Genomic DNA, 13,280 nt, shown 5'->3' on the forward strand with positions numbered 1-13,280 from the left:
GACGTAGTTGTGTTAACACCCTGGCCTGTGTCGAGCCCTCCGGCTTCTCTGACCTGATGTGAAACCCGCACCGCCATTCACTCACTCAACGCAGCGATTTCCAACCGGCGTGCCGCAAGAACTTCTAAAACACGCGGTACCTGACGATTTAGTCAGGGGCACAGACCTCTTTTCCCTTAGATTGTCAAACAGAAAGTGACAACTGCCACACAGCAATAGCTGTCTGGTGTGAATGAATCAAAGTTATACCTAGTTTTTGGTCAGATCACCAAAAAGTAAAATACGTTCCTTGGTGTGCCGCAGAATTTTAGTAATTCATTTCCATGTGCCATGAGATGAGAAAGGTCGAAAATCGCTGATTTAACGTGACGTGCCTTTGGAGCCGGGGCCACATCTGTGAGGATTTGTACAGCCTGCTTACTCTTGAGTTCATTTCTGTCCCAATTAAGAAAGCGTGATTTCATGTCTTACAAGCAGAACGCAGAGAGGTGTGTTTGTGGTGGGTTTAAAAATGAGGCTGCAGCGTGTGCCAGAGGCCGACGCGCGAGCCCACGCGACACCCAAGGGCGCGGCCGTGCCTCACAGACTCTAACGTGCTCGTTCTGTTTGTTTGTCCAGCCCCTTCTATGGAGAGGACTTCTACTGTGAAATTCCTCGGAGCTTTCGTCACCTGTCATTTTACATTTTCGATAGAGACGTTTTCCGGAGGGATTCAATCATAGGTAGGTACCGAAATGGATGTTTTCTTCTTTATCTCCGCCTCTTCTGCATGGGGTGTCATTCTGCTTTACGTGGAGCATCTCTTCCGGGCATCCTGTTCTGAGACAACAGAGCCGGTCGGCGTTTTTAGCCTGGCCCTTCTGGCTGTGCTGGGGGATGCCCGCCTGGGGCAGACCACCTGAGTCCTGCCTTGGCAGTGCATGGAGGGGCTTCACTGCATAAGGTCACGTGGGAGAGACCGGAACACGCCAGCGAAGGCTTTGGAGCTGTCTGTTAAGGCGCGGGTACAGCAACCCTGATACCTGTCCTCAAATGACCCCCAAGGGCTCCACCAAGGGGCCACTGTGCAGAGGAAAACCCTCCCATCATCCCCAGGCTGCTCCTGTTCCTGACTCCCAGCACCCCTCCATAAGGAATGGGGTGGTATTGGGGCTCTCTCACAGGTACTGGGTGCTCTCAGAGGTATTGGGTGCTCTCAGAAGTATTGGGGTGCTCTCAGAGGCACTAGCATTTCAGTGGGGGACTCCTGGAGAGAAGGAGGCCCAACTGGAATGAGGAGGACAGGTGTGGAATAGCGAAGAAGCTTCTTGAGTTCAGGAGTGCACCTGTGTCCCTATTCATGTTTACTGTGGCCCCAAAAATAGAATTGAGAAGCTAAACATGGGCACAGTTGTAGTTGCTAGAATCCAAGCATCGTGTAACGTCCGTGCTATGGCCTTGGCCTTTCTTGCAGGGGGAGGCTCTTAGGTAGAGCACTTTGAATTTGAAGCGCACTTGAGTCACGCAGGCCTTTCCTCTTGATTGTGCTTAGGGCGTTCCGACCAGCTCCTACTCTGCCCCGACCACAGGGGCAGGTCACCCACAGCGCCACTCGGGATATTTTCATCCAGGCCCCAGTGGACTCCCAGCAGCACTCGGGATAGTTGGCCACCTCCCTTGCAGCTCCTTCCCAGCCTCCTGGCCTCACCCAAACTCTTATTCCCGGGTCTCTGGCGGTTTCTCCGCTGCCTCCTTAGCTCTCAGCCTGTAGGTCCAGCTACCCTGCAGGGACCCTGGTTGTTGTCTTGAGGCATCTCAGATGCATCATGCTGAACTCATGGTGGCCTCCAAAGGTTCCCCATTGCTGGATAAACCCCCTGTCTGCTGCTTCCTCACTCTCCTAGCTGACCTGCCAAGACTTGGAGGTCAGCTCCTGCAGGGTGCAGCCAAGTCACCCTACACCGAGCCTTCACTTGCTTGGACTGTAGCCTGCACAGTCTCAGCGCCTGGCCCTCATACCCTTCCCTTCACTCCACAGCTACCGGAGCCACCTTTTCTATGTGTAGGCCGTAAGCATCTCCTCCCCATGTAAAGCCGACCACTGGCTCCCCACCACACTTACAAAAAGCTCAAAATGTGGTTAAGGCCCAGAACTGACTCATGGCGGCTGTCCCCAACATCTGGCTTTGGCTTAGTAGGCAGTCACTAAACATTTGTTGAAAGAATGGACAGGGTTTTTTTTAGTTTTTAAAAGAAACATTTAATTTATTTTTAGAGAGAGGGGAAGGGAGAGAGAAAGAGAGGGAGAGAAGCATTGATGTGAGAGAGAAATATTGATCAGTTGCTTCTTGTATGTGGAACCCCATCTGCGGAACCAAACCCACAACCCAGGCATGTGCCCTGACCGGGAATCCAACCTGTGACCTTCCGCTTTGCAGGATGACACCCAACCAACTGAGCCCCATCGGTCAGAGCAGAATGGAAGCTTTTTGAAAATACCTCCACGCATTATATTTATTTCATTTTAGAAACTCAGTGTGTTTTATAGATAGATTCCCATCTAAAGAAACTATTTTCTGGAGTTCCATGCTTCCATTTTACAGCCTGCTTATTTTCACAAAAATATCCAAGTTTGAGTCCACGCTGCCTGGTGTGGTGTGGAGAAGGAAGTCCGTACTTCACAGGATGCATTTAAGACCTTTCCTAATCTGACTAAATTGTTCTCTGGGCTGAACGTCTCAACGTCCACAATGGCCTTTCCAGCTGCGTCAACATAAACACACTCACGTGTGCATTCACACTCGTGCGTAGAACCTTACTTGTGCACCCATGCAAGCCTCCACCTGCATCGTCTACCGGTCACACCCTCTTAACACTGAAGCCTCTTTAATGTCTCAGCTTTCTAATCTGACTCGCCCTGCAGTGACAGCCCACACGCTGTCTCTCCTCAGGCAGCCTGCTCCTCCTTTGCTACCGGGGGAGTGGGTTAGAATCCAGGTACCTGGACCCCCACCCATGCCGGTGGGTCCAGATTTTCTGGGGGGTTGAACCCAGAGTTCCATGGTTTATTAAGTTCCTCAGGGTGGCATTTACAGTTAGAAGAGAACTAACATGTACTGAATGCTTCCACGTGCCAAGCACTGCACTGGGTGTTTTAATGAGCACAATATATGCCATTTATCTTTTGTATTATCCCAGGGAAGTAGATATCACCTCTCTTGCTGTATCAAGAAGGAACTGAGGCTCAGAGAGAATGAGACACTTGCCCGAAGATGCACAGCTGGTGGGCCGGCAAGTCCAGAAATCCCCATCATATTTATAGAGAAGTGAGGACCGGTGTCAGAAAAGACAGGGGAGGAGGAAGGTGTGTCTACACCTGCATTAGTCATCCCATGAAGTCATCTCCCTCCCTAAAGACTCTTCAGCAGGTCCTGCCCATCATCCCCAGAACCTGCTCTCACTCTGAACCTCATTTTCATCCTGCCCAGTGTGTGATAGGTGCCCTCTGAGAATTCCAGTCTGGACCTTTCCTGTCTGAATCAAGCGTTTAGATTTATGCTTTCTCTGGGACACTGGGCCCCAATCACCTAACGTGTGACTGTGAACATGTGCCTAAACCAAGTGATTCGGCCTGACTGGAGGCAGGGAGGGCAGTAGTCACCTTTTCTACCAGAATCGCCGGATCCGCTCCATCTACAGCAGGAATGGGGGGCTGGAGAAGGTGACAAGCACATCCTGCGGCTCCGCTCTCCAGCTTTTCCGTGGTGGACGGAGAGGGGAGGTGCCTTAGAACCTCCTCCCCTGCCCCCTTCCCTCTCCTCCCCTCCCTGCCCTCACACCTTCCCTGTCTCCCCTCCCCTTCCTCCCTTTCTGATCTCATGCTTCATCATTTCCTTCTCTCCTTTACCATGTTTTCCTTTTTAGGATCTGGTCCACATGTGAATTTCTCCTTTAGTCCACGTGTGTGGCTTATTTCCTACCCCTGAGTCATCTCCATGAGCCATCGCGATGCCTCTTGTTGAAGTTGGATGAATAATGCTTCCAAGGCAGTACAAACACTGGGTTTATGAAAACAAAACAAAACCAAACCGGTGGGGCAGTAAGGAGCCTTCGTACAGGAGGAGGACGTGTTGGTTCTTGTTTTGTTGTGGCTGGGGTGGCTGAGCTGGAAAATAGTGAAACTTAACGAAAGATTTATTAAGCATTCATGTGTTGAGACTTCAGTGAACTCTGTTGCTTACACTGAAAACGTTTTGTATGGGTGCAGATTAGCGTTTGATCCTAGGAGGTTAAACCCCCCCTCCAGCTTCAGTGAGCCATCTGGTGTGCCAGTGAGCTGCACTCTTGTTCTGTCATCTCTCCCGTCCTCCATGCTAACTCTGGAAGGGTGGAAAGCGCTTCCTGTTTGTTCTGGAACGATCTAGCAGGAATTCGTGTTGTAGGAAAGGAGCAGAGGTGTAAATTGAAGTGTCGGGTACATATACATCGTATTTCTCTACACAGCAAATACTTATATAGCATTTACTACGTGCAGGTATTGTTCTGGGTGCTTTACAAATATTGGCTCATTTGATCTTAACTCGGTGGAGTATATGCGTTTTTCAGATGAGAAAACTGGTACAGACAAGTCATGCAGCTTTTAGGTGGTAGAGCTGGTGTTCAGACCTCAGCAGCCGGGTTCACAGGTCTGTGCTACTGAACCCTTGGCCTTATTTTGGGTTGTGCTTCGTTGCCTGTATTTGGAGGCAGTAGTTGATCGAATGTGGAGCCGGATGGGGGTGGGGTGGAGAAGTCCAGGATGACCCTGGTTATGGGTTTACAACACCAGGTGGATGGTGGATGGTGGAGGGTGGGTGGGAGATGGTGGTGGTGGCAGAAAGAGTTATTCATATCAGAACAAGATGTCATCCTCCATGACCCACCACAGCCATCTGCTCCCATGAGCTGCAGTTTACTGTCACCATCCACCACCCACCACCCGCCACCCACCGCCCACCGTTCATCGTTCATTGTCTGTCTTCTACCACCTTCCGTCCATCACCTACCACCCACCACCTTCACCCCATCACATACCACCCACTAGTCATCATCTGTCCTCCACCCCCTCCACCCATCGTGTGCCATCCACCATCCTCAAGTCCCTGTCCTGCCCCTTGACCCACCATTCCTCTTCCATCACCGCCTCCACCACCCCTGTCTACCATTTCTCGGCTACATCTGTGTCTCACCACCAAATATTCACTTGGTGCAAACCATAACCCAGGAGTCATCCAGGATGGGGATGGGAGTCATCCCATCCCCATTTACACCCATGACATACCTCTCCCCGTTATTGGGATGCAACCATGTAAATGTGGAACACTTCCTTACTGGCTGTCTACATGTCAACATCGGAGTAGACTTACTTCCCCCTGGAACAGGTAGTTCTGTGCAGGCACAGGATAGGCGGCAGGTGTGGGCCAGCCCTGCAGAGCCTGTCAGTGGAAAAGAAGTACTCACCCTCTTCCACCAAAAGCTCCTTTCAGCTGGTGCCTCCTCTGGTGGGAGCCACCCTGAGCGCACCAGGTCTACCGCTTTCCCAGGCCAGCGAAGATGCCGGGTGGTGGGCCTCCACTTGACAGAGGACAAAAATTCAAATTCAAGTTTGAAAAGTCTAAAGGCAGCTTTGGTGCTGAGGGAGCACCAAGTGGTGTTTATGAAGGAATGGTCCATGCCTGCCCCTGGTGGTGCTTTCGGCGGTATGGATCAGAGCTTCACGTGGCTGTTAAAATGCAGATGCTGACTCGTGGGTTTGGGGCCGGGCATTTCCAACTGGTAACATTCTTGGAAACTGCTGTGATTGAAGTTCGGGACATACATAGCGTGGACCACGCAGGCACTGAGATGATTCACACTGGACTCCGATTTAGTGTGGAGCTGTATAGGAGCTTCCCAGTGGAACCCTTAACTCTGAAGGAACCCACGAAGAAGGGTTTGCAGGTTGACGGCGCACACGATGGCAGCCGTACCCACGTGCCTCTGTTGACGTGATGGGTCTGAAATTCGGATCAGACCCTGGGACTCCATTGCTCTGGTCCTTCTGGGCTCCCTTTGCCCTCAGGGTGACTCCCAAACCCTGAGCTTGACACTCACACCCTTCATGATTGTTCTGCCGAGGGACTCCTTCCTGTCCCCCTCAACCCCAGACGTGGACTGGGCCCTGCGCAATCCCTTCCAGTCCCTCTCCTGATGCCCCCTGCCTCCTGGCCTTGGCTCACACTGCCTCCTCTGCCTGGCGCCCACCTCTGGCCCTTTTCCCCATCCCCATGCCCACCTGGCTACTGCTGCCTACCTGAGCCCCTGGTTAGCCAGAGGTGGCACCAGAGCGAGCTGCCCCCTCGCTGTGCGTGTTCCCCCGGGGCTTCACTTGCTGGAGCGTTTCTTTAGCTCCTCGTCGTGTGTTCAACGGACTGTGCTTCTTATGGTCTAGAGCTCCTTGAAGGAAGACCCAGGTATCCCTCTGTCCACCACCTGCTAGGTGTGCTGAGGATTGTTCAAGGAGGGACGGAAGGAAGCAGGAGAGGGAAGAGCGAATGGGTAGAATCTTAAGCTGGTTAGAAGTTGACATGTTCCCCAGGGACATTGTGGCTGCATTGGCCGCACCAGTATGGCAGGTGAAAGTGAACATGGGAAGATGGAGTATCGGTCTGAGTAATTGGCTCAGGTTATGCTAGCATGAAGAGGAACTTGACTAATCCTTGTGAGGCAGGACAGTCAGAAGCTAGAAAAATTCCTGGGCAAGTGGAATGGGGAAACTGAGACAAGAAAATAAAAACAAGGCCAAACAGTTTGAGTGACTTAAAACCAGCTGGTGAATTGCAACAAATTATCTTCTCTAACTAGGGACACTTGAGAGTGATGGTTCATACGTCTCCTCCCTAACCAGAGAAAGTGTGGCTTAAATCTCACTGGTTTGGGAGATAGAGAACAGAGACCCAATGAAGTCATTTGTGCCAGCTGAACCCAAGGACAGATGAAGTCAGGGGAACAAATGACAAAAACCCCATTAAAAGCCAGATAGACTCAAAATGAAAGTAAGGCAGTATAACAGACCAGGGAATGTGCTCATTTTGACACATTATATTAAAAAATGCACCTAGAAAGCTAACGAATACTCTGCTAAAACCTTCCTGTAAGATTCTCACCCATAGAAGAAAAGATAAAAAGCCCTCAGAACAAAGATGCAGTGCAGGCTCACCCCAGAGGAGGGGTCTCCAGCCCCCGAGCTGCAGACCGATACCGCTGGAACCTGGCCTGCTGGAACAGGACTGCCCGTGAAGCTCGCCTGAGCTCCGCCACCTGTCCCTGCCCCCCAACACTCCCTGCCCCGCAGGATGTGAACTGCGGGTGGGAGACACCCGTTCCTGTCTGCAGCCCTGCATTGCTCCCCAGCCCTTCTGTGGAAAAATTGTCTTCCATGAAAACGGTCCCTGGTGCCAAAAAAGTTGGGGACCGCTGCTGTAGAGCATGCCCATTTATTTGGAACCTTTTATTTCCTCCTAAACTCTTAAGGGTCCCAAGGGGACTTGGGGCCAGGGAAGCAGTGGCAGTGGCAGCTCAACTGGGCTCACCCCTGATCCTGTCTCCAGGGCCCCCTTTTCTCTGACGTCAGTGACCTAACAGCAGCCTTGCCTTGGCTCACTCCTTTCCTGTAACTTTTCTAGGGAGCCAAAACAGAGCACCGCCTAATCTCTCTCCTATTACTTCTTGCACCCTAAGTCCTTCCTTTGTCTCACTGTTCCAGGCCTTAATAAACGTATTCTCAAAATCACCTGGATTTGTGCTGTGAAATCTTTCCTGCACGAAGTCCTGAACCCCCACACCACAGGCAGGCCTGAGGCCGACCAGCTCAGGGCTGGTGCCTGTCCAGTAATGGAGGCACAGGAGAACTTTTTTGAGTAGTAATCCTAAGGAAAAAGAAATTTTAAGATATTTTTGTACATTTGAATCAAAGAAACTGATTGAGTTGGTTCTGGGATTATTTCTCCTCAAAATAATCAAATAAGTTATTTATTAATTGTTCCGGTTAAGGTACCTTCTATTTTTGAAGATAACCAGCAAAATCATGGCTTAGGCATTTTGGGGGGCCTTTAAAATTATGGTGTGTCAGTGTGCAATTGGACTAAGATGTTTTCACCGTTGTTTTTACAGCTGTAAAAATAAGTGGCTGTCTGAATCTCCAGGAATAATTTAAAGTTATGACTAGTAATTATGTTGTTGCCAGAATGAGAAGTCAAGTTCTAGGGTATAAATTTGTGTCACGGAAACAAGCGCAGTGTCCCCGGCCTCTCGCGGTCTCCTGTGTCTGCTCTTGGCCTTGCACCAGGAGGAGCCCGCACCCACCGTCCGGCTGTCCCGGTGCAGCCGCACGGCGCCCCTCTGCGGGTTCTGGTCTGGCGGGAGGGTTGTATCCAGTGAGGGTTTCACTAGCCTTGTTCCTTTCCAGACTCGTTTTGCTCTTCCAGGGCCTCTGCACTGTCATTTACATTTTTAATTGGCTTATTTTAATTTTTCAACCATAGTTTACATTCAATACCATTCTGCACCAGTTTGAGATGTATAGCAAAATGGCGGGAAAACCATGTACCCTACAGAGTGGTCCCCCCACGCCCCCCCCCCCCCCCCCGCCTCCACCACCACTACCTCAACACCCACCTGGCCCATACCTGTTATCTCAACATTACTGACTACATTCCCCATGCTGCAGTCCCCATCTCTGTGGCTACAACCAATTGGTGTTGCTTAATCCCTAATCCCTTCATCCTTTCCACCCGGCCCCCCTGGCTCTCAGCCTCTCCCCTCTGACGGCAGTCTCTCTGTTCTCCCAGTCTGTTTCTGTTTCATTTCTTTGTTTAATCTGTTCATTAGATTCCACATGTAACTGAAATCACATGGTACTTGTTTTTCTCTGACTGGCTTATTTCACTTAGCATAACACCCTCTAAGTCCACTGATGCTGTAACAAAGGTAAAATTTCCTTCTTTTTTACAGCTGAGTAATATCGCATTGTGTAATATACCACAGGATACTCCTTTTTTGTCCACTCATCTGCTAATGGGCATTTGGGCTGCTTCCATATCTTTGCTATTGTAAATAATGCTGCAATGAACATAGAGGTGCATATATTCTTTTAATTTAGTGTTTCAGATTTCTTTGGCTATATTCCCAGAAGTGGAATTGCTGGGTCATAAGGCAGTTCCACTTTTAATTTTTTTAGGAACCTCCACACTGTTTTCCATAGTGGCTGCACCAGTCCGCATTCCCACCAACAGTGCAAAAGGGTTCTCTTTTCTGCAGGTCCTTACTAACACTTATTGGTTGACTCATCAATGATGGCTGTTCTGACAGGTATGAGGTGTATCTCATTGTGGTTTTGATTTGCATTTCTCTGATGTTTAATTGGCTTCTTAATTTCCAAACCGACTCTGCTTACTTGGATCTGTAGGTGAATTGAGGAGAGTGAACATCTGAACAAGATTCTGGCCATCAGACCCTTCAGCACGGCGTATCTTCCATGTACTTGGGCCTTAATTTCTTTCGTCAGTGTTCGCACTGTGCGTCCAGCATACACATCTCGCACACACATTTGTAGATTTATCTTTACATATTTCCTTTTTGATGGAGTAGACAAAGACTCTTTTTAGATAGTACACCAAATTACAATTCATAACAGCATAATTTTGTGAAAGACAGTGCTGGGTTTTTTAATTTCAGTTTTCATTGTGATTGCCCGTGTGCACAAATACAATTGGTTTTTATGCATTAACTTTGTCTCCCATGGTCTTGCTAACATACCTGTTCCCCCAGCTTGTCTTGTAGACTTCCCTATTGATTCTGTTTACAAAGACTTTTATTTCTTTCTTTTCGGTCTGTGTGCGCTTGTGTCTTTCTCTTGCCTTCATGCGCTGGCTAGGGTACCGGGTTGGCCAGGAGTCATGAGAACAAACTTTTCTTCCACCGGTTCAGTCTCGGGGAAGCATTGGACTCTTGCTCACCAAGTCTGATCTCAGTGGGCCTCCCTACAGGCTTCACGCTGACCCTTCACCTTCCCCCACGTCCTCTGATGCCTCTGTGCCTGGTTTCCCACATCACTTGCCTTCTCTTGGACTGCTTGGTGTGCTCTGTCTCCTGAACAGACCCTGGCAAGTCCGGCACCCACCAGAGGAAATACTACGTGGGGTTTTTAGTGGTGGGAAGGCAGGCAGCGCCACTCCGTCCAGGTGAGAAGGTGAGTGAGGCCCAGAGGGGCCCGGCGACCTTCTGACGTCAGTCACTGATAGATTGGGACAGCCCGGCGGATTAAGACATGTGACGCTCTGGTTGTGGACCAGGTGTTCCCACAGGGCAGCATTTAGAAACACTAATACAGCTGTTTTAAATAGCGCGCACTCGTATGTTCTTCGGTGGGCTAGATCTCTAGAAGGACAGGCTGGAAGCTGGTGCAGAGGTGACGCTAGAGTCAGGAACCGTGCAGCAGGGGAAAGAGAAACTTACTCTTGGCTGTATTTGATTTCTTTGGAGTGTTTCACATTTTGTACTATGTTCCTGTATTGCCTGCTTAGTATTACATTAAGTCCTTCCAAAAACAAAGGAATGTTGTGTGTGCGCTGTAGGATTCATGTAAGTACTAAGTACACGACTCCTCCCTGTCACAGTGAAAGCTCATAAAACATTGCAATTACTTAACATTTCTAACTTCAAATGTAATCCTCTTATCCAGCGAACTAATCACGGAGTCCGAAGACTTCAATTTTTTTTTCAATGAAATATGTTGCCCAATTCGATTCCAAGAAATTTTTTGTTTCATGTGGCTTTGTTCTTATAAGACTCAAAATCATATTCCCACTGGGGCAAAAAGGATGGAGCCAAGCAGGGAGGAAGGAGTCTTCTCTTGGGGGCTTTCTCTATGGTAACCAGGTGTGCTGAGGTGTCAGGATGCCCTCCAAGGCAATTTGTGGGCAGAGGGGAGGACTGAGGCCCGGGAGGAGCCTGAGATGAGCCCCGAGGGAGCCATTCTGCCCTTGTAGCTGGATGCGCGTGTTGGAGGAAGTTGCATGTGGCCTGTGATTTGGGTCTCTGATTTTCTGTGGAGTATACTGTTTCTGCAGCCCGTGCCCGCTGCGTGTTTCCTGTGTCTGTCTCTCGCTCTCCCACCTGCCGACTTTGACTGTGTGCACTGACTAAATCCATTATGTAGTGTGCGGCTGGGCAGGATTTGGCCCCAGATGGCCGTGCCCAGTGAGAACTGAGCCAGTGAGGTTGATGTGGGCAGTGGCGTTGACCCTGGAAGTGCTCCTGTGCTGTGTCCCCCTCACAGGTGGACAGAAGTACTGGCTTTGTGAACTTAACCGGCCTCGAACCGAGGAGCTCTGGGTGGATGATTTGCAGGGTGTCTCCCAAGTCTCTTTCTCAGTGTGGGGAGTGTGAGGCACAGTTACCTTCCCTCTGGGACTATGAGACAATGTAAATGTGCAGGAGGAACGAGTGGCATCGTGACAGACAGAGGGAGACTGAAGGCAGGTGTCAGTGGGAGCAATTGTCCTGATTCTCCGGACACCTTCAGCCTCTAGCACGTGGGCCAGATTTTTCCTGTTCGTTTTGCCTTTCAAACGTCCCATCTGTGCTGGCGGGTGAGTCTCTCGGGGGCTGGTGTCCAGAGTAGGGCTGGGTTGATGGAGTCCTCAGACCCTGGTGTGAAGACCGTGGGAGAGGACATCTTGTTTTCTGCTCACTGAAGTTCCCCGGGTGGGGCCCTGTGCAGATTAACGAGAGAAACAGACAATGCATTGATGCCTGCAGGGCGCATCATGTGGGAGGAACCCCCACAATGAGTAACTCGGGGTTGGTTAGACGTGCATTGGTTCGGCATCTCAGCAAAGGAGAAGAGCACTTCAGAGACGGCGCAAGACGAGGGGAAAGGTTTCAGGCCCCCAGGGGTGGCAGGTGGTGGGACGGCACGTATGTGGGGAAGGGAATGGGATCGGTTTTTTGTGCAGGGCCGTGTTCGTGCTGACTTCCCGTCTCCTTCATGGCCATGACACTTCCTGGGTGGGGGATGCGGGCAGCCCCCACTTCTCGTCAGTTTTTCCTTGTAGCCACACAAGGAAGCTCGGGGCGGGGGGCTTCTTCCTGAATCTGCTGGTTCTCGTTTGCTTCTACTCACATAATCCGGATGCCAAAGAGGCATTTTGGGGTGGCATATTCTGAACTCCCACTACACCAAACAGCAGGGGGTCTTCTCGTTTACTTTAATCTGTCATCGAGGAACAGACTGGGTGGGGGCCCCAGCAGGGTCTTGTGTGGGCCTTTGGGACCTCATTGCAGGGGGACCCCCTGAGGTGAGGACGTTTGGGGAAGAAGAAACGGTGGAGGAAAGGCAGGGAAACAAAACCTGCACATAGAATACATAATGCGTGTACCAGTGCATATGTCTACATGTGCATTTTTATCAAAATTCCAGCTCCTAGTACCAGGCCTGTGTGAAGAACATAAAACTGTCCAGAGTGTACAGCCTCGAACTTTGGGGGCCCACGGAAGTGCCCGGGGCCTGTGCAAGAAGGAAGGTTCCGGGACCCCACTCCAGAGATCGTTTCCTCCATCTGGGGTAGGGCCCAGGAACTTCATTTTAGGGCACTCCAGGTGTTTCCACGTAGGTGGCCTGTGATCGCACTTTGAGAGACATGGATCGTAGACCCAGGTGGGCAAAAGGAGGGGGTGGTTCATTCCAGCTGCATCCTCAGTTTTTGTTCCTGCTGTGAACTAACCTGAGTACACGTGTGCCACTGTGACTGTGGGTCTGACGGGCACACATGCACACATGCTGTATAAGCTAACACACACACATGCATGTTATATAAGCTGACTGTACATGCACACACAGCATGCACATACGGTGTAAGCTTATTATACGTATGTACACGTGTGTGCACTGTATAAGCTAAGTATGCACACACGTGTATTCTGAGCTGCAGCTCATACGAGTACAGGCACAGACACACATTTCCATGAAATCCCCATCTGAGCCGTACCAAGCACACACTGCCCTGTCCCCACTTTGCCGCGTGGATGGTGATGGCGATGGGCGTGGCCTCGTGGCTGCCTTCAGTGCTCCTCTCTCACCCCCACCCTGCGCTCCTCCAGGTCCTGGGCAGTTCGCTGTGCAGACGCCTGGCAGGGCTGTTTTCTCATCGGGAGGAAATAACCCCCACCTGGTGCCCCCACCTCACTAAAACCACCTTGGGTGACATGCAGGTGGTGAAAAT

The 13,280-nt window shown here is 50.5% G+C and overlaps 1 protein-coding gene across 1 annotated transcript in view; it reads left to right on the top strand.

The window, feature by feature from the left end:
* Nucleotides 1-13,280, top strand: part of RASA3 (RAS p21 protein activator 3) — a 115,243-nt gene that overhangs the window by 57,610 nt on the left and 44,353 nt on the right. Inside the window, exon 3 of the mRNA XM_053916535.1 lies at nucleotides 619-722. Within this exon, the coding sequence (XP_053772510.1) occupies nucleotides 619-722 (104 nt within the window). The remainder of the gene's footprint in view (nucleotides 1-618; nucleotides 723-13,280) is intronic.

Source organism: Desmodus rotundus, chromosome 13 (genome assembly GCF_022682495.2).
Source record: "Desmodus rotundus isolate HL8 chromosome 13, HLdesRot8A.1, whole genome shotgun sequence".
In the NCBI taxonomy this organism is placed as follows: domain Eukaryota; kingdom Metazoa; phylum Chordata; class Mammalia; order Chiroptera; family Phyllostomidae; genus Desmodus; species Desmodus rotundus.